The following is a 15,060-nucleotide window of genomic DNA, read 5'->3' as shown; positions in this document are numbered from 1 at the left end:
AAATAAAAATTAATAAAAAATCGACAACTGAATTCAGTCGAACCGGATTATGATGAATAGTTAAGAAATTAAAAAACCGACAGAATTGAACCATATTATCCTAGGTAAGAAGACTAAATTTTAAATATGCAAAGAGTAGAAGGACTGATAGAAGAATAAGACCATAATAGTTACATAAGTATAATTGAAAGAACAATTTTCTTCCTTTATTTTATAGCCTTCATCTTCTTTGCTCTCTCTGTATTCCTTAAATACCACTCGCATCCTTAGTTTGGACCAACCTACGTCTCCTAATCCGACGGTCGAGATGGCTCTATCACACCTCGCCGCTTCTGCTTCTCGCTCATCCAGTCTTCTTAAACCCCTCTCGTCGGCTCTTTCCCTCCGACGCTCGATCTCCGGCGATAACTCTCCCTTGACCGTCGAGACATCCGTTCCTTTCACCTCTCACCAGTGCGAAGCTCCCTCACGTTCCGTCGAGACCAATCCGAAGGAGCTCCTTACCTTTTTCCGAGACATGGCGCTGATGCGTCGGATGGAGATCGCTGCCGATTCACTCTACAAGGCTAAGCTTATCCGTGGTTTCTGTCATCTATACGACGGGCAAGAAGCCGTCGCCGTTGGCATGGAAGCCGCCATTACCAAAAAGGACTGCATCATAACTGCCTACCGCGACCACTGCACGTTCGTCAGTCGCGGTGGAACCCTGCTGGAAGTTTTTGCTGAGCTGATGGGACGCCAGGCTGGTTGCTCTAAAGGCAAAGGAGGTTCGATGCATTTTTACAAGAAGGATTCGAATTTTTATGGCGGTCACGGGATTGTTGGAGCTCAGGTTCCGTTAGGATGTGGCTTGGCGTTTGCGCAAAAGAATTCTAAAGACGAAACCGTGACTTTTGCTTTGTACGGTGATGGGGCCGCTAATCAAGGGCAGTTGTTTGAGGCATTGAATATCTCTGCGCTTTGGGATCTGCCTGCAATTCTAGTCTGCGAGAACAATCATTGTGAGCAATTGGAATGCAATATTTTTGGTTTATGATATTCAGTTTTTTGGTAGATTTTCTTATTTAATTGTAATGTACAGATGGTATGGGGACAGCAGAGTGGAGAGCCGCGAAGAGTCCAGCGTACTACAAACGTGGGGATTATGTTCCTGGTTTGAAGGTGAGAATTAGTTGGTTTGTTGAGACAATGGTTTTGTTAAGTTGCAATTTATTGGTTCTTGAACTATGTGACTGTAGATGTCATAGTACTGTATGCGGAAAAACTGTGATAGTTGTGATTTTGCGCTACGTGAAAGTACTTATGCTGATTTAAAACGGAGGTGTATGGCTTTGTTCTGATAATCCTTTTAGATTAGAACTTAAATGGGATCTCAAGGGCTTTTTACTGCTTAGACAGTTATTCTATTTGGTTCTTAATATAAAAGTTTGTTTTCTTCTAAAGTTCAGGGTTTGATGCAAGCAGAGAGTTTTCTAGTAGACCTACTGAGAGAAAACCTTTTTCAGCTATAATGATGTAATTTTTTATTTTATATTTTATTTGTAGATTTGAGGTAATATATGTTTGAAGTTCCTTTCCTGGATGATAGACAATAAATGTATTTTGTAATATTGCACTTTAGTTCTAGTTGTCATAAGCTTCTTGTCCTATAGGTGGATGGCATGGATGCCCTTGCTGTGAAGCAAGCTTGCAAGTTTGCCAAAGAGCATGCATTGAAGAATGGACCAATTGTAAGTTTATTCATCCAGCTCCTGACTTTGAATTTCTTTTTTACTCTTTACCCTTTGTAAGATCTTAATATTTGTTTAATTTGTATTATCTTGTTTACACTTACTGCTATTAAACAATCAAATTTCTCTGCTATGTAGCAAGCAAGTTCTATTACTCCTACATGATTTACATTATAATAGAAGTCTTAGTTCCTCTATGGTTAATATGCTCACTTTGACTGAGAAGTCACATGTTTCATTTAGAAACCCTTTTCCTATCAATCAATCTTTTAGTTTATTACCTACGAAGAGCAAGCTGGGAGTAAAACTCTTCCTTGGAAAATTTTGCTTACTTCAAACTATTTTCTTCTTGCAACAGTCCTACATAACGTCTCTAAGATTCAGAGTGCTAATAAATTTCATCTTTACGTAATGCAACATGAATGCTTGTATCACATCCCAAGCCTTAAGATGGGAAATGGGGCACTCATTGAGACTTGATTGGAAGAGTGCTAAAATACAAGATATCAGCATTCTAATAGTTTAGTCCTGACAGATAGTGCAACATGAATGCTTGTATCATGTACCAAGCCTTAAGATGGGAAGGTCACTCCTTGATATTGAATTTCAAGAGGGCTAAAATACAAGATATCAGCACATAACAGAATAGACCTATGCAAAGCACTTGTTAACCTGGGGTGGGTATGAGTGCCTATCTAATGGTACTGTCCTGTTTTAATAATAACATGTTTGGTTTCTCAAGGGAGGAATAGGTAAGGGAAATGAAGCAGAAGTTTGGTTTTAAGTTATTTGGAGAGCCTAAGAGAGAAAATGGAAACTGAAACAAGCAAATTCCTTCAGTTATTTACATATTGAGAGAAGTGAGAGAAAAATGAGATGAAATTACAATTAAAGAAATATGACCACTTTTTGGCTATGGATTGGGCATATACTTGGAGAGATTTTAAAAGTGGATCAAGTTGATAGTTAGATTATCTTCTCCTTTTAGGATTATCTATAAGGATGGACTTAATAACCTTCTCTTATTTGCTTTCCATTTCTCTCACTGGTCTTATTAATGATGTGCTTTATCCGAAGCCTTTCAGATAAGTAGTATTAAGGAGGAAAAATCTTTGTTTTGTAGCTATTGGAGCTTTGTAGATGTACATGCTGTCAGAGTTGTAACCTGGAAGGTTAAACTAATCTACTTAAATTAGGAAGTTTATCTCTACAAAAGAGTAAGCCAAAACTTATCTATTTTGGCTAGTATGTGCAAATCCCACCCATTTATAGGCTTAGAGGAATTTTCTGAAGCCTGGTTAACTTATGGATCTCGATTGTGGCACTGAATTGCCAGAAGTCATCTTTTTGCCTGCATGTTGATTATATTTAACCTGGCTCTAGATGAATAGCATTTTAGGTGAGCTGAAACTCTGCAGTGCTTATCCAGAACAAACATCAGAGATTTTCTGGAGAAGTTTTCCTGGCTGTAAAGTTGCTTGAGAAATCTTCATGACACCTAAAAAATAGGTCTAAATTTGCGGTCAATGGCAAGCTTAACTTGGAAACTTTTATAGAAAGGATAAGTAGCAATGTCATGTTACACAAGTTTTATGGGAATCATGCATTCCAATGTCAGATGCTTACTGTCAACAGCTTCTTTATTATGCCACAAGGAGATTATGGTACGGCAGTCACTGATTGGATGATAAGACGCCTTTGGTGCTTGTATCTAATGAAAAGTTGGTTGCAGGGACAACCTGTTTGTCTAAGAAAAAAGAATATTTTGAGGCACAACTGTTATGGAATTTTTTTTTTCATTCCCACATATAAAAGCTAAAAGTAGCAGTACCCTAAAAATAATTGATGCTTATAGGATAACTCAGTAACTTCAAATATGCTTGCTAGACAGAAAAGTACATTAGGTGCTTGCCATGGAAAATTATTCTGTGTCTCTCTATTCTAAATTAATGGGGCATCTGTACCTGGTTTTTGGCTGGGTATTAATTAGTCATTGTTTCAGTTCTTTCTCCCTTCTCTTTTTCAGAAAAATAAATGCTAGTGACTTGTAATTTTAAAGCAAGAAGATTCTGTAAATTATCATCAACTGGAATTTTAGGTCCTTACTTCTGTAACTCACAAATGTGTTTAAAGCTATATTGCTTAAACTCTTCATTTTTCTTGAAGTACTTATTGGCGATGCCCATTTTCAATGCTTATTTGTGAATAGATGACTTATGACGATATGACCCTCCAAGGGGCCCGCAAAATATATAGAAAAACTTCAAAATTCAACATAACCATATCAGACACATACCCGAGTCTGAATGACATAGGTTTAAAGTTGTGAAAAATTTACTTTATACCGAAGATATATGATTCTGAAGTTCATGGATGTTTTTAGTAATGATGAGGCATGTTTATTTGCTTCTACTTCCTGTCGGAAATTTCATGCTACTTTCAATATTTCATTGCATAATTGACATATTTTTTATTCCTGTTGCTTGTGAGCAGATTCTTGAAATGGACACATACAGGTATCACGGCCACTCCATGTCTGATCCTGGAAGCACCTATCGAACACGTGATGAGATTAGTGGTGTTAGACAGGTTGATACACAATTCATGTTACTTTCTCGAGGACTTATTTGTTAAATATTAAATATTTATTCTTGTAATTTAATCAATTTATTCTTGTAATTTAATCAAGTAATACAAAACTGACATTCTAGATGTATGTTTCTAGGAGCGTGATCCAATTGAAAGAATCAGGAAGCTGATATTGTCTCATGATCTAGCTACTGAAAAAGAGTTGAAGGTATTTGAGTCACTTTTGGAACTATCAGCATTCAAATGTTGTTATGTATTGTTTTGGGTAGTGAAAATATCAAAATATGGAAAATATTTCAGGATGTTGAAAAGGAAGTGAGAAAAGAGGTAGATGATGCAATTGCTCAAGCTAAGGTTAGAAATTTTTTGCTGCTTTCATTCTGAGTTTTTTTTTTTTTTAATGAGTTTATTTGTATTTTATGTTTACTGAAGTTTTGTTTAGTTATTTGTGGATACTAAAATTCTTCTTTTTTCCTTTTTAGGAAAGTCCAATGCCTGAACCTTCTGAACTCTTCACAAATGTGTATGCGAAAGGTTTGGGTGTTGAGGTCAGAATCATTTGCTTAAGATATAAATACATTTACAGTATTTGCCTATCATTATCTTCGCTAAGGTTTCTTAATTCAATTCGTCAGTAAATTTTGAATTTTTGCTTACATGATTGCTTACCGTGAGATAAGAACCTTATCCTTCTAGCAAGTCCATTCAACTGATAATAATTTGAAAAGAATGATAAAAAATTGATTTTTAATTAAAACTATTTTTGTAAGTTATTAAATTTGAACTTTTAACTTCTTAGTACCCATATTTATTAAATTAAATACATATTTAGAAATAAAGCAACATTTAGTCTCTTAACTTGTAATTTTTCGCAATTTGATCCTTGAATCATTAGTCCTGGAACTTGATAACTATTCCCAATTTGGTCCCCGAACTTAGATTCCATTAAAGTGATGACATGGTACTCTGAGATCATTACTTGAAAATTTTTTAAAATATATATAAAATCTTGAAAAAGCACAAAGATAATTATTAGAAAAATATAAAATGTTTTAAAAGTTTTTAAAAAAAGTTTAGGCAATGATGTGACATGATTTCGAATCCAAGTTCAGGGACAAATCGGGAAAACCTTTTAAGTTTCAAGACTAATATGGACCAAGAAAAAGTTCAGCGACTAAATGTTCAATAAATAGGTTGCATTTGTGAGAGAAGTAATGCATGAATATTCATATTTAATATTATTTTGTAACTGAATAATCTGATTCAACCTGTTCAATAAATGAATGAATGATCCAAAGGTCACTGGAATGGTCTCTGTCTGATTTAATATTATTGTTATCATTTTGTTTCATCCGCAGTCATTTGGAGCAGATAGGAAAGAAGTAAGAGCTACACTTCCATAGTTTGAGGCTTCTCTGGAGTGAGTTCACTAATTTTTAATTCGTTGCCCACCAATCAATCTTGCAAGACTGAAAAGAAATAAAGCAGCTAGGGAAGGTGATCTGATTTCCCGGCTATCAATTTGATTTTGCACTTCTATTTGTATTTGTATAGAATACTTTATTTGGTTCCTCTCTATAGATTATGGACGGAGTTGTTATGTGTAATGTTGTGGTTTATCCCACGGTTTTACATTACCTATGATTTGATTAAATAGGTTGCATTTCTGAGAGAAGCAATGCATGATTATTCTTTTCTTCAAATGGAGAAGAGCTTTTATGCTCTCTCATTTATAGCTCAAAGGTAAGTTTCGTCAGATTCATTCTTTATTAGCTTTACCTGAAATTAATGATCCATGTCGCTACATGAAAATTGAATCAACGAGGAATCTTTTAATATAATGTTTCCCGAATTTACAAGTCTTAACAGTCAGCAAAGATACGAACATTCACTACTATAAGCAGAGGCAGTACCCGGTTGGCTTGAGTTGCCATATACCTCCGTAGCTTCGTATGTTCCTGTAAGGTGAGTATCAAACCGGTCGTGCTGTTAATCTCATTATTGATAGAGATCTCCAGGGGGTTATTGCTGAAGAAGTCTTTCACACAAGTGGTCACTAACTCCTCGACTGATTTGAATACAAGCCAGTAGCTAGTAGGAAAATCGTGCTCATGGGATACAATTTTGGAATATGGAGAAACCATCAATACCAAGTCCTAATTTAGTAGCGAACCAAACAAGCTGGGCAAAGATGCGGTCCGTGAACATGTGAATGCGATCATAGGTCTCACAGCTCTGTTGGCACGGCACATCCAGTATTAATATATCCTGGTCTTTACTGGGAAGATAGTTTTTCCACAAAGAAAGAGGAAGCTTGCGCGTAGGTGTGTGAGAAATGATTAGTGTGTACTTTGCCTTAACCCCATTCAATAGCTGCCTGCCACTCTAGACCTGTTTATGCAAAGATCGAACGGCTCAGTTTGGGTTTTACTGACAGGGAGTCCTGTTGGCCCCAAGTATCCTTTTTGAACTAAAACGGCTTTAACCCCAACCTCCTTGCTTTTCGGTTGACAGGGGAGGAGGTCCCATTTAGCAAAATGCAGATATATGAACACTTGAAGGATAACAGAATGGAAGAGGGAAAAAAAAAGTTTGTTAAAAAATTATCTCATTTTAAAAGGCCATCAACGTCCCAACCAACGTCCCAACCAACAGAATCTTGATTAAAAAAAAAAAAAGAAAGAAAAATATTTGCCCAAATCTACATATTCCGAAACAAAGCATAAAAAAGGATATTTGAAGAAATCTCCGATGGTGCAACATCCCATTCTTTTCTTCCATCTCCAGTTTCCTCATTTGTCATTTAAAACACAAAAGACCCAACCCTTATGCAGGAAAAAAATCCAAACACTCCTATTGGGTAATAACAATGATCCTTCAATAAGCTGCGTTTTCGCTTACAATGAAGCCGAAGACCATAATCTTCTTATTTTTCGACTGAAAGTTGAAAAGAAACGGTCTCTCTTTTTCTTGGTTTTTTTCTTTTTTGAAGAATAATGCGTTTTATTTTATATGCGGCCGCCCTTTTACTTCTTCATTTCTTGCTCACGGTATGGTTTTGTCTTGCTATTCGGACCACAGTCGGAGGAGATGGGTTGGGGTTCCGGTTTCCGGAGGCACCGTATTACCGTAACGGAGTGGAGTGTCCGGTTTCCTCCGGCGACCGCAATTTAGTCCAAGTGGCAATGACTTTAGACTTTGAATACTTGCGGGGGTCGATCGCCGCCATCCACTCCGTCGTCCGCCACGCTTCGTGTCCTGAAAACATCTTCTTTCACTTCATTGCCGCCGTGTTCGACCCCGCGAGTCCAAGAGTCTTGAGCAAACTCGTTCGCTCCACATTCCCTTCACTCAACTTCAGAATCTACATCTTCCGCGAAGACACAGTGATCAACTTGATCTCTTCTTCAATCCGGCAAGCCCTCGAGAACCCACTGAACTACGCTCGGAACTACCTCGGGGACATGTTGGATCTCCAAGTAGACCGAGTCATTTATCTCGACTCAGACCTGGTCCTCGTCGATGACATCCTCAAACTCTGGAACACAACGTTGACCAACTCTCGAGTCATCGGCGCACCCGAATACTGCCATGCAAACTTCACCAAGTATTTCACGGCCGGGTTCTGGTCGGACCCGGTAATATCCCGGGTTTTCCGCTCCAGAAAGCCGTGTTATTTCAACACGGGAGTAATGGTAATGGATTTAGTGCGTTGGAGAGAAGGGAATTACAGGAAAAGAATAGAGAATTGGATGGAAATACAAAGGAAAAAAAAGATATACGAGTTGGGCTCATTGCCACCCTATTTGCTGGTATTTGCTGGGAATGTAGAAGGCATTGATCATAGATGGAACCAACATGGGCTTGGAGGGGACAATATACGAGGTTCATGTCGGTCGTTGCATCCGGGTCCGGTCAGCTTGTTGCATTGGAGTGGGAAAGGGAAGCCATGGGTTCGACTGGATGGTGGAAACCCGTGCCCTCTTGATCATATTTGGGAATCCTATGATCTTTACAAAGGGAATTTAATCAAACACCAATCTTTTCCTTCTGCTTTTGCCAATTTCTTTGAATACCCCAGCTATTTGTTTTGATCTCTCTTTTTTTCACTTCTAGAAACAATGGTGATTTTCGTGATTTATATTTGTTTGTTGTACATAATCGAACTGAGTGAGAGATGAATAACCCTACCTCCTTAGTTTCCCTTTGAATTTTTCTCGGATTTCTGAATTTCAATTTCCTGCAGCTTTTCTTGGGTGAAAAGGAAAATTGAAGAAAATCAGAGCTTTTCTAATTCAAAGCATTTCCTTTCTTGGATTTCATCGAATGAATGGTTTCTTGGAAAATAAGGTAGAGTAAAAATGGGAGATAAGCTTGACCTTAACCTTTGTGCAAGAATCTTTGTAGAGGCTAATAGGTTTGCATGGACCCTAATGCGCTGGGGAAGATGAAATAGTCATATGGATTTTAGTCTGGTTATTTCAAGAAACGAGTCAATGTGATTGAACCCGTATTCATCTGCTAGTCTGGCCTCCTCAATCTCAATAGATCTTTTTTTTTTTTTTCAGGCAAGAAGATATTGACACAATCAATACAAATTACCAAACAATATTTGCAAAGTTAATTGGGATATCCGAAGAAATTGAAGGGAATGAAAGCCAAACATATTGACTCTAGTAAAACCAAGTACTTAGGAACGGTGGTAGTACTAGTTTTTGGTTTAATAATTATGAGTGGGATTGGTTGATGCAAAATTTTAGTCCTGCTTGGTTTGATCAATTCGGTTTATAAAATAAGCTTAAAATTTTATTTAAATTTAGTTTATATTCCAAACTTGACTCGACCGTAATAATTTTTTTTATATAAAAATAAACTTAAAAAATATAAAACTATAAAAACACTAAAAATATAAAAATAAATATTTCCTAACAAATTAAAAATATAAAAAAATATAACCATATGATTCAAGTGGGGTTGGGCTCGAGCCAAAAAATTCTACCTGAGACCTGTCCCCTTTTAAAAATGAGCTTTATTTTTTTGTCAAACTTATTTTTCAAACCTACCTCCAACTTTTCAAAAAAGCCTCCACACCTGTATGAATTACTCGACCCATCTTAACCTTCACTAGTTACACCTTATCGTTTAAGACTTCTTATGTAAACATGGTTTTTGATAATGATATTCATAAATAAAAAATTATCCTAATTTATTTTTTATTAATAAATAAAATCAATCTAATAGCAATTGATTATAAAAACGGTAAATTTAACCAACAATCACTCAACTTTGGGATAGTTGACAAAATAGTCACATTGGTTTCATTTCAGTCACTCAACTTTGAAAAAGTGACAAAAAAAAGTCCTTTTTTCCATTTTCTGTCACAAATGTCACAGCAAAGTGACATGACAGATAACGACGTGCTTGGTATCAAAAAACCCTCTAGCTGGCCGGTTACTACCAATTTAACAGCCCTATCAACACCAATTTAGGGTTTAAAAAGAGAAAAAGAAGAAAAAGAAGAGGAGAAGAATAAGAAGAGGAAGAAGAGAAAAAATAGAAATGCCTCCAGTTTTCAAATCAATTCTGTACTGCATCTCTGCAAGTGATTCCTCTAAACCCCAAAGGTAACGATCTAAGGCCAAAGCTTTAACCCAATTGCTTTATATTCTTCTGCAGTTACTCAAGCATGGCTGTTGCAGCTTCAAACCAGGAAGCTGTTGCTTTGGGGGTCATAGTAACACAAGGGGAAGGCAATTTACCCAAGCTTCTTCTCACTTCTAGTCATGGTAGGTAATGTTTAAATCTTCAAGTTTTGAAGAAATGACGCACTTTTTGCAAGATTTTCTTTTTTGGGTCTTTTCCAAATTTATTCAACTCCCTTGCTCGTTCAATTTATGGGTCAATTCTTTTTTTTTCTTTTTCATTGATTCGGGTCTAAAACAAATTTAATTTGTTTTTGTTTTTGGGTGTTTTAGTGAAGTTGAGATTTACCTATTTGGTGGTTGCATTACATCTTGGAAAGTTCCAAGTGGGAGAGGCCTTCCATTTGTACAGCTTGATGTTGTATTTGACAAGAAAAAGCCAATCAAGTTGATTCTCCATCCCTCACTCTACTTATACATGGCTGTCCATGTAAGTTTTGAGGGCTTCAGACGGTTGTAGAAGTACCTCTTGCATTTCGAATTGGAAAAGAGGAAGACCTGTGAACCTCTACGAACAAATTTGATACCTTTCACAGGGTATATTTTGGCACCACTAAATCGACAAAGCTCCGTCTTAAGAACCATGACTGTTGTTGCTCTATTTTTTTGGTATGGAAACCCTTCTTCTCCATTTCTCTTATTCTTCTTTTTACCCTTAACCAATCACCTTCTCTTTTCTCTTTGTCCATTTGACTACTTGTCCAACGTGACAAGTTAACTAGCCACATCAGTTAGTTAACTTGTCACATTAGCGATCCTGTTAAGACACTAATAGAAAATATTAATCAGGGACTGTTTTGTCATTTTTTGATAACCTTAGTGACTGCTATGTCACTTTTGATGTAATTTATCAAAAGTTAGGATAATGCTCAAAATTCGTATTTTCAGGCTGGAAATTGCAAACGGCAAAAAGGAGAAGAAAACAAAATAATGAAAATTCCGTTTGGAAATCGATTTAGGATATTTTGTTATTGTTTGTAAAGGCTCTTATATCCTTTCGCCACGTTAGCGTAACGCGTGGGTAAAAACGAAACGGATTCCGTTTCTCCTCATTCCTCATCGTCGTCAACCAAAACAAAAGTCAAAGCTAAAATGCTACCTCAATAATTCCCCCAACCACCAAAACGGACCTTTCTCCCTCAATATCCAACTCTAATGGCTCTCAAATTTTAGGGCAAATTTCATCTCTCTATCTCTCAGCCATCCTCAATCCCAATCCCAACCCCATCATCTCTTCTTTCTTTCCCATGCCTCGATTCTTCAATCCTTTCCTCTTATCCTTATTTTTCTGTGTTTTAGGGTTAGGGTTTGGCGTTGATTTCGGTCAAGCTTTCAAAGTCCCCTTTAGGGTCAATGATGTTCTCCCGGTGCTTCCGCGCCAGGTATCTTGGCCGGTCTTGAACACTCTTCATTCCGCCGTTGACTTGTTGCCGGCTTTTGTCGGATCCGTGACCCCGAACAATGGCTCAATTGATTGGAAAGGAGCTTGCTTTCATGGAAACGAGGCTCGTCTCGAGTTCACCAGTAGCGATCGCGACGATTCGGGATTGGGCGGTGGTGTGCTTCACCTCACGGTTCGTATTTTTGACCTGTTGATCATTATGACCTTGGTTGTAATTGAAGCCTCTTTATTGACAAGTTAGTTACTTATTTTCGTGTCATTAATCCTCAGTTTATTGTTGTTGTTTGAGTTTAATTACATTTAGTTTAGTTGCTTTAGAGTGTTCACTTGAATCACTTTCCTTTGTGTTTCTTCCTAGTTATGAGTTATGGAGTTTATTTAGGGCTACTTGTTTATGTTTAGTAGACTATAGGTGCTGGTGTTTTAATAAGTTTTGGCAACTTTAAGTTGTTTATTTAAACTTGAAATCCTTTAATTTTCCTTGGTAGACTAAAAACCCCAAATCGAAAATCTGGTTGGTATCTTTTCTCTTTAGTCTTGGTTCAGAGATGAGGGTGATTATTTTACATACTATGGTTAATTTTGGCGTTCTGATTTTCGCTTGAACTGTAAAAATTTTCTTTTACAGACATCTGAAGCGCACAGCTGGACTTGTATGGATCTTTATGTCTTTGCAACACCTTATAGGATTACTTGGGATTACTACTTTTCTGCTCGAGAGCATACATTGAAATTTGATTCTTGGGAAGAAGCTGCTGAATTGGAATATGTATGTTTCGATTAAGTTGGTCTTTGAATATCACTGAACTTGTTTAATGCATGGAAATGACAGTCTTTTTTTTTTTTTTTTTTTTTTTTTTTTTGTGCAGGTAAAGCAGCATGGAATCTCAGTATTTCTAATGCCATCTGGAATGCTTGGCACATTGCTTTCTTTAGTTGATGTATTGCCTCTGTTTTCAAATACTGTCTGGGGTCAGAATGCCAATCTTGCTTTTTTGAAAACACACATGGGTGCTTCATTTGAAAAGCGTCCTAAGCCATGGCGCACAGTGTTAAATCCAGAAGATGTGCATTCTGGTGACTTTTTGGCTGTGTCAAAGATCCGTGGTAGGTGGGGAGGATTTGAGACATTAGAAAAATGGGTGACTGGAGCATTTGCTGGTCATACTGCGGTTTGCTTGAAGGATGACATGGGTAATCTATGGGTTGCTGAATCAGGGCATGAAAATGAAAAGGTATGCTATAAATAACACATTGATTGCCGATTGTTAATAACTTATATTTATTTGTTGTGCTTTGCTTCCTTTTCTCTTTATTAGTCTTACGATGTCCAGTCAGAAAAAATTTATGCATATACTGCTCAATCAAAGAAAGTTTTTGGATTTAAAAGTATTTAAATGTTGTCCTGGGTTCAATAACTTTTGGTTTTAACTCCTTGTTGTTTTATGATGTATCATCACCTTTTAACTATTGTCAGGTTTTGATCACACTGTTCAAGTTAACATTTTGCTGTGATCAATCCCCTTCTTCCTTTGGTTGGGTTAAGGGTATGTTGGAAGGGACTGTTTTCGATTAGAATGGTGGGAGGTCCTGAAATTTTAGTATGATTTTGTAGGGTATTTATTGCCCAGGAAGGAAGATTTATGAAGATACCAGAATTAAAAATACAAAGTTGGGATTTCTTATGCCATTAGCTTGCATGAATTTTGCAGGGCGAAGAAATTATAGTGGTTATTCCATGGGATGAATGGTGGGAGCTGTCACTGAAGGACAATTCTAATCCACAGATAGCCTTGCTTCCTTTACATCCAGATATACGTGCAAAGTTCAACTCCACCGCAGCATGGGAGTATGCTCGGAGCATGTCAGGCAAGCCATATGGTTATCACAACATGATATTTAGTTGGATAGACACTGTAGCTGACAACTATCCACCCCCTCTTGATGCTCACTTGGTAGGCATCTTCTCTGATCATTCTGCACATCCTGAGGATGCTCTTCTATAGTCGTATTCAGGATGAGCTGCAGATGGTTCTACTGGCAAAAAACATTGAGATACTGAGCTTGCTAAATGACTTGTTTCGCAAGTGCTAACAAGATTTTTTATTGCAGGTCATTTCTGTCATGTCTATGTGGACTAGAGTGCAGCCAGCATATGCTGCAAATATGTGGAATGAAGCGTTGAATAAGCGGTTAGGGACTGAGGTATTGTGCATAATTGTCCTTCCTTTTATAAATTTATAACTAAACTTTATGAGAAATAGTGATTCCTCTTTTCCTGCTTTCTTTCTTAGTCTCTAATAAATAATTTTGGACTTCTAGTGAAGTATGACATGGGAAGATGTAAGTAAATTAGATATATAATCTGTTATGGTGAAATTGTAGGATTTGGATCTGTATGGAATATTAGAGGAGACTGAAAGGCGCGGGATAACCTTTGATCAATTACTCACTATCCCGGAACAAGATGAATGGGTCTACAGTGATGGGAAATCAACAACATGTGTTGCCTTTATCCTTGAGATGTATAAAGAGGCTGGGGTCTTTGGTCCCCTTTCAAACTCGATTCAAGTAACTGAATTCACTGTAAGTATCAGCAGTTTGGTCATCTTTCCATGTCGATATTCTTTTGACTTGAACTGAACTGATAAGGTTTGACAAGAGTTATTATTTACAGATCCGTGATGCATACATGCTTAAGATATTTGAGAACAACCAAACGAACCTGCCTAGTTGGTGTAACAATGGGGATGGCCGGCTTCCGTTCTGTCAGATTCTGGGTGAGTATTGGATGGAATTGCCATTTTATAACAGTTTAGAACCATATGCCAATATGAATGAAAATTGCCCATCCTTACCTCCCATTTATGATAGGCCTACGAGATGTTAAAAGCTGATAGCAATCTATTTGTCGTTTGTCGCTATCCCACTCATGCTTGTATTAAATGCAAAGACGCCTTTCTGGAAAAATCCTCACTGTACCTGCACTATATATATATGCGGCCACTCAATTTCTGTAAATAGTACTTTCAGTGTTAGTAAACATAATTTGTGTGATAGGGCCCCTAAAATCTTTGAAGCCCAGGCCCATATTGTGTTCTGCCCAATATTTGGAGTTACCACAAGTGAGCTTGAAGTCATAACACGAGCGAACTCTTGAAATTGAGTTGCTCATTTCTCGTGCCAGTCGTTAAATAAAGAATTTAAAGAATATCAGAGGTATTTATGGTTGGAATAAGTTACTCGTGTCAAATTTTCCAAGTTAGGCTCAGTTAAAAAATATGTCCAATTTTGTTCTTCAGTTTTAGATCTGTTAATATTTTTAAAAAGAAATAATTATAAATAATGTACCTTTTATGATGTTCATATTATATTTAAATTTTATGTAATAAAATAATAAATAAGATATTACAATATTAGAAAAAGGTGGAGTTTGAACTTGTAATATTGGAGTACACGTCTGATTTAAAAATTTTCACTCACTTTTAAACATAATATTTTTGTTTAAATGTTTTCAAATATCAAAGTCGGTTTAATCTAATATTTAATATAGTCTACAATCCGATACTCGGCGTTTAGATATAAGTTAGGGTATTGTTCAGCCACAAAAATCCGATTATAAAACTTAGAAATATAG

General features: G+C 36.8%; 3 protein-coding genes across 3 annotated transcripts; all 3 read left to right on the top strand.

Moving 5' to 3' along the window:
- The first annotated feature begins 188 nt into the window (after positions 1-188).
- LOC108450833 (pyruvate dehydrogenase E1 component subunit alpha, mitochondrial) lies at positions 189-5,994 on the top strand. The gene is made up of 8 exons (XM_017748606.2): positions 189-1,001; positions 1,082-1,161; positions 1,653-1,730; positions 4,224-4,319; positions 4,456-4,527; positions 4,620-4,673; positions 4,802-4,867; positions 5,678-5,994. Exons 1-8 carry the CDS (start codon positions 308-310, stop codon positions 5,720-5,722), a joined length of 1,185 nt encoding a protein of 394 aa, XP_017604095.2. The 5' UTR covers positions 189-307; the 3' UTR covers positions 5,723-5,994.
- A 148-nt stretch (positions 5,995-6,142) lies between these two features.
- LOC108453320 (probable galacturonosyltransferase-like 9) lies at positions 6,143-8,460 on the top strand. Its single transcript, XM_017751349.2, has one exon. The coding sequence runs from the start codon at positions 7,316-7,318 to the stop codon at positions 8,411-8,413; it is 1,098 nt and encodes a 365-aa protein (XP_017606838.1). The 5' UTR covers positions 6,143-7,315; the 3' UTR covers positions 8,414-8,460.
- A 2,583-nt stretch (positions 8,461-11,043) lies between these two features.
- On the top strand, positions 11,044-14,661 carry LOC108453319 (uncharacterized). Its single transcript, XM_017751348.2, has 7 exons — positions 11,044-11,595; positions 12,052-12,192; positions 12,293-12,658; positions 13,136-13,378; positions 13,536-13,628; positions 13,809-14,009; positions 14,101-14,661. The coding sequence occupies exons 1-7, from the start codon at positions 11,269-11,271 to the stop codon at positions 14,311-14,313; spliced, it is 1,584 nt and encodes a 527-aa protein (XP_017606837.1). The 5' UTR covers positions 11,044-11,268; the 3' UTR covers positions 14,314-14,661.
- Positions 14,662-15,060: the final 399 nt, after the last annotated feature.

Source organism: Gossypium arboreum, chromosome 5 (assembly GCF_025698485.1).
Source record: "Gossypium arboreum isolate Shixiya-1 chromosome 5, ASM2569848v2, whole genome shotgun sequence".
Classification (NCBI taxonomy): domain Eukaryota; kingdom Viridiplantae; phylum Streptophyta; class Magnoliopsida; order Malvales; family Malvaceae; genus Gossypium; species Gossypium arboreum.
This window is presented reverse-complemented; position numbering and strand designations above follow the sequence as displayed.